At 46.2% G+C, this 5658-nt stretch overlaps 1 protein-coding gene across 3 annotated transcripts in view; it reads right to left on the reverse strand.

Moving 5' to 3' along the window:
- Window positions 1–614: 614 nt before the first annotated feature.
- Window positions 615–5658, reverse strand: part of PRPSAP1 (phosphoribosyl pyrophosphate synthetase associated protein 1) — a 31385-nt gene continuing 26341 nt past the window's right edge. For all 3 annotated transcript variants that reach the window (XM_024760745.1, XM_024760744.1, XM_024760743.1), the window contains 3 exons: window positions 3274–3344; window positions 2343–2489; window positions 615–1364 (listed from right to left, as the gene is read on the reverse strand). In XM_024760745.1, coding sequence (XP_024616513.1) covers window positions 1206–1364; window positions 2343–2489; window positions 3274–3344 — 377 coding nt within the window. In that variant the 3' untranslated portion in view covers window positions 615–1205. The remainder of the gene's footprint in view (window positions 1365–2342; window positions 2490–3273; window positions 3345–5658) is intronic.

Here is a 5658-nt window from a genome sequence, read left to right on the forward strand (position 1 = left end):
TGCTCAAGTCTTGATGGCGGGCTGGGAACTTTCCTAGTCATTGGGAAAGGGGGGAAAATGTCCAGGAAACTTCCCTGCAGAGAAATACAATTGTACAAATAAGCGAATTGCCCTTTATTATCTCTTAGGAGCTATGAGAACCAATGAGAGACTACAGTTCCTTTCCGGGCAGACACTCCTCCTGCCTGTTTCATTCAGTCCTGACTTGGATCAGACTAAAAGGTATAAAAAGTCTACACTACATTTGCGGCAAGGCCTGCCCGACAAATGAGGTATTACCTAGAATCGTGATTATGTAATTTAAAATGGTGGCAGAAAGATCAAGTGGTGCAGTCCTAAGTAATGCAACCAATCTAAGTGTCACCCGTCACACAGGGAAAAGTATGGTTACTTTTTTTTGTTTTTGTTTTTTTTAATCTAGGTTGAAAATATATTATTCAACAAGAATTTAACATCACGGAACGTGAAGGGAAGGGAATGGAACCTGCAGAGGGAGACTTATGTCCAGGAGCCATGGACCTGGACCACCACCCCGCATTCAAGGCACCAGCTTCTGCAGAGTCTGGACAGAAGGCAGGAGAGTGGGCAGCTCTGCAATGTAGTGAAGACACTAGCAAGACAGAAAATTCTTTTATTTGCAATTTAAGAGCAACTCGGAGATCCAGAGTTAGGATGTGATTCTTTAATCTGATGTCCTCGCTAGGAGTAACACCACAGATGCTTCATTGTTCACTGGCGGCTGGCAAGAAGTTTCTCAAAGAAAAATATGATTCTCTGTAGAAGATGTGCATGAAGTTGACTGGCGAGAGGACAACTGGAATAGGAACAGTGCCGGGTGTTCAGCTGCCCTAACCAAGTTCAACGTTAACACGGACGTTTCCCTGCGGTGGAAACAAACTGAATGAACGTTAGAGAGTTAGGACTTTATCTCCCTTTCACTCCCTTTCAATATCAACAAGATTTTCAGATTCTCTTCAGGAAGGTGTCTAACTTTTTTTTAAGGAACAGGATGCCGACGACAGACAGTTGAGGCCATGGACCCGTGATCTCTGTCTTCCCCTTGACCACCTTAATGCCTCCTACCCACCAAACTTGGCAAGAGAGACCATCTGCCTCCCTTGAAAGGAAATGCTGTGTACATAATTGATGGCACTGCTTTTCACATGTTTTCCTTGGGAGTTCCAGGGCCAAGGCAACCGGGAAAGCTAGTCGTCCACTGTGATGTTTCGGAAAAGGTACGCCATGGACTCCCCGTTGTGGATTCTCCGAATCGCTTCAGAAAGAATCAGACTGATGTCCACAGTCTTAATCTTGGGACACTGCAGCTTCTGGACCTCGTGAGGGACAGTATTCGTCACCACCACCTGGTCGTTGCAGTAATGGAAAAGAAACGCTGTTACTGATGTGTGCGGCCCAACGTGGTCATTCAGAAAAGTTTACCTAACGTGTGGTACCCACAGACCAAGGCTCAAACTATAAAACCTTATTCCACTCAGTACGGTTTTTACAAACTAACCCGACTTTACACAGGGCAAAGGTTACATGATTCAAAACAGAAGCTTAGGATGGTCAGGTCTACGTATGCAGAAATGATAGGGTGAGCCCCAGCACTGCGGGAAACCTTCCTATTATCAAGGAAGAATTCAAGTCTTGAGAGAAACGCTACTATGGTATCAAATCATATTGAAATACAAATTATACTGAAGTACACAGACCAAATCTTTATGAAACAGACATATATTCCTAACTATACATCTGCCCCAACAGACCACTAGCCACCCAAAGCACGATCTCACAGTCCTCTCGAGAGGGAGTAGGCAATACTGACTGAGGGGCTTCCCTGGTGGCGCAGTGGTTAAGAATCCGCCTGCCAATGCAGGGGACACGGGTTCGAGCCCTGGTCCGGGAAGATGCCACATGCCGTGGGGCAACTCAGCCCACACGTCACAACTGCTGAGCCCACGAGCCACAGCTACTGAAGCCTGCGCGCCCAGAGCCCGTGCTCCACAACAAAGAGAAGCCACGGCAATGAGAAGCCCGCGCGCAGCAACGAAGAGCAGCCCCCGCTCGCTGCAACTAGAGAAAGCCCATGCGCCGGAACGAAGACCCAATGCAGCCAAAAATTAATTAATTAAAATAAAATAGAAAAAAGAAAATTTCAAAAAAATAAAAAACTGAATGAGCCATTTAACTATTCACGGAAAACAGAGCAGCAAATTGTGACTCAACTTCCTTGAATGGGTCGTCCAGGACATCTACCTTACGCAGAAACAACGGCTCTCTGCATATAAAATAAAAAATTAAAGACTTCAACAAAAAAAGAAAAAAAAGAGCAGACAGACCTCGTCGATGGAGGACTCCTCAATCAGACGGGGGGCCTCCGCAGACAGGATGCCGTGAGTGGCCATGACGTAGATCTTATAAGCACCTCTCTCTTTCAGGATCTCCGCAGCAGCAACAAAACTTTCCACATCATCAATGATGTCATCCTGAGAAGAGACCAACCAGTGTTCGTGCTAAGTTCCCTCCATCCCCATCTATAAACACACACCTGCCTGCACTTTGCTTCAGAGGATGTCTAATGGAAAATCAGAGCTATCTGCCTGGGTCAAAGACTGAACGTCCATTTGGAACTGCGTGGCCTCGTAACGTGCATGACTGTCAACAGAAAGAGCAGCAAAGCCTTACAGTCGTACGCGACATTTCGGCCCGAGTTCAGGAGACTGCCAAGACTCCTTTCCCTGTTTCAAATTTCTGATGAATCCCACATAGCCAGTGTCTCATTTACTTTTTCCCAAGAGAACGTTAATAGAGGGGAACAGAGAAATAAAGTGAGCCATTGTAAAGGGCCGATCCTCTGGCCCAGCAGAGGCGTTTAGAGCTGGGAGCACGTGTATCGTGTTAAAGTAACAAAGAACAAGACACACGTTCTTGTTAGTGAGAATGGAACAGCCCACCTTCAGCTCACCTCACTGCCCACGAGCTTAAGGTTGAGTAGGTCAGCTAGTTTGACAGGACACAGACCCCTTCAGACAAAGGTTACTTATGGGATCGAATTTACTTACAGGTACTACTACTGTGCTCCTTTTACACCTGTAGGTTATAATAATCCCGGTTCATCTGTTTAAAAGTTTCTCCTAGTTGTCCTAGGGGAGCCTGGGTAAGAAAGGCTAGATGGGTCCACTTAAATGCATCATCGTCACTGGACACCAATCCTAAGGTGGACACCTACTAAGAGTAATGTCATCTCTGCACAGGAAGACCGTGACCTACCACAATGATCGCAATGCGTCCTCCAACATCTCCGACTACCGTGATCGGTGGCTTCTCCTTGGCCATCATCACTAGCAAAGCAAAACAAATCACAAGACCTCAGTCAGTCACGTGTCACTAGGTAAATGTAGTCATCACACGCCAGTCCCTGGAAGTGGTGGCAGAGGCAGGGCGGGCAACTCAAAGAATGTGCAGATCCCCCTCTACCAACCCGGGCGCTCTCAGAAACAGGTTATCCGGAGCAGCACCGCCCAACAGCAGGGAAGGTGAGCCATAAAAGTAAGGTTACGTTTTCTAGTACCCACATTAGAAAGCAAAAAGAAATAGGTGAAATTAATAGATTTTTATTTTACCCAATATAGCCAATATATTATTGTTTTGACACATAATCTATATGCAAATGTATTAGATGTTTTACTTTTTTTTTTTTCATATTAAGTCGTCATATTTGGTGTGCATTCTCCACACGCAGCGATTCTCAGTTGGGACCAGCCACGTTTCAAGGGCTCAGCAGCCCCGAGTGCCTAAGAGTGCCTAAGAGCCAGGCCACGCTGGGCGGCTCAGGCCTCAAGTCAGCAGGGGAGCAGAGCAAGAGAGATCTCACCGGCACAAAGAGGCAGCATCGCGATGCCACTCGAAACAGAAATATTCCACTTGTAAAGAGATGTAAATAAATGCCGCTCAGCAGAAAGTAAACAGGGAAAGGCTGCCAGACTGCTAGATAAACAGCTGGCTTTACTTCATTTTCTTCCAAGGCGACCTTACTGGGACAATGTAACCTTATTGTCAGACAGCTACACCACTGACATAATCGGTTTCCTGGAAGTTAGGAAGCTGAAGACAATAACCACAAGTCCATCATCTTTTCCTGATTTAACTGGTCCTTAAAGTAGAGGCTTCTTATCTCACTACAAAATTGATATGTGAAAATGGCCCATCAGTACACAAAGCAAACTACAGGATGCAGAAGGGACATAGGAATTCACCCTGTAAAGGAGGTTAGTAAACTGAGGGCGGGGAAATATTTCAGAAGAACAGGCTAAACATTCTCCTTTTTTTGTAAGCTTTTTTAAATTCTGAAATAGTTACTAAACTAGTAGTGGGGGAGCGGGAATAGAATAAATTCAGGGTAGGTATATAGTTCAGTAATTATCAGCAAGCAATCCATTTTAGCTGACTTCTATCTACAGGCGCTGTAAACCTGGAAGAACACGTCCCTTTGCGTATACTAGCAAACCAGCTGAGCTGAAATGCAGCACTATTTTACGGGCAAATTTCAGTAGACATTTCCTGATTTCCCATCCTGGAAACAAGGGTAATTTGTTAAACGTGGGCAGTCAAAAAGGCTCTGCGTATACGTATCACCTAGAAGGGGGAGGAAATAAACTACCAACATCAGAAAAGCCTTCCTCAAATTCTGTCTTTAAATTAAACCATGTGCATAGGTGGTTACGTTGACCTACCCGCTTCTTAAAGAGATGTGTCCCCTTTCTTGACCATTTTTCTCTGTAAAAAAACAAAAGACTGGGCTTCCCTGGTGGCGCAGTGGTTGAGAATCCGCCTGCCAATGCAGGGGACACGGGTTCGAGCCCTGGTCCGGGAAGATCCCACATGCCGCGGAGCAACTAAGTCCGTGCGCCACAACTACTGAGCCTGCGCTCTAGAGCCCGTGAGTCACAACTACTGAGCCCACGTGTCACAACTGCTGAAGCCCACATGCCTAGAGCCCGTGCTCCGCAACAAGAGAAGCCACCGCAATGAGAAGCCTGTGCACTGCAACGAAGAGCAGCCCCCGCTCACTGCAACTAGAGAAAACCCACGCGTAGCAACAAAGACCCAACACAGCCAAAAATAAATAAATAATAATAATAACTCATTTACAAAAAAAAAAAAGACTGAAAGCCAGTAACCTTCATCAGACATCAACAGAAATTCAGCTCTAGCTTGATGCATGTCACAGTATTCCTGTTGACTTTTCTGTAAGCCTCTCCCCAAAACACTTTTGTCAGTTTGAAATGAAAAACAGGCATGGCAAGGATCAAGGCTTAAAAAAAAAAGGCTCAGTCCCCGCTCATAACTGCCTTTGGGATCGGCACAAACTGAATACATAATTTGGTGGCTACTAAAAAACGAGACAGACTTCATTATAGCATCAAGAGAATAGGACCTCAGAGGCTTAAAATAATGCCCCCAGGGCTTCCCTGGTGGCGCAGTGGTTGTCAGCCTGCTGATGCAGGGGACACGGGTTTGTGCCCCAGTCAGGGAAGATCCCACATGCCGCAGAGCGGCTGGGCCTGTGAGCCATGGCCGCTAAGCCTGCGTGTCCGGAGCCTGTGCTCCACAACGGGAGAGGCCGCAACAGTGAGAGGCCTGCGTACTGCAAAA

Source organism: Neophocaena asiaeorientalis, unplaced genomic scaffold (genome assembly GCF_003031525.2).
Source record: "Neophocaena asiaeorientalis asiaeorientalis breed wild unplaced genomic scaffold, Neophocaena_asiaeorientalis_V1.1 scaffold30, whole genome shotgun sequence".
NCBI classification, from domain to species: domain Eukaryota; kingdom Metazoa; phylum Chordata; class Mammalia; order Artiodactyla; family Phocoenidae; genus Neophocaena; species Neophocaena asiaeorientalis.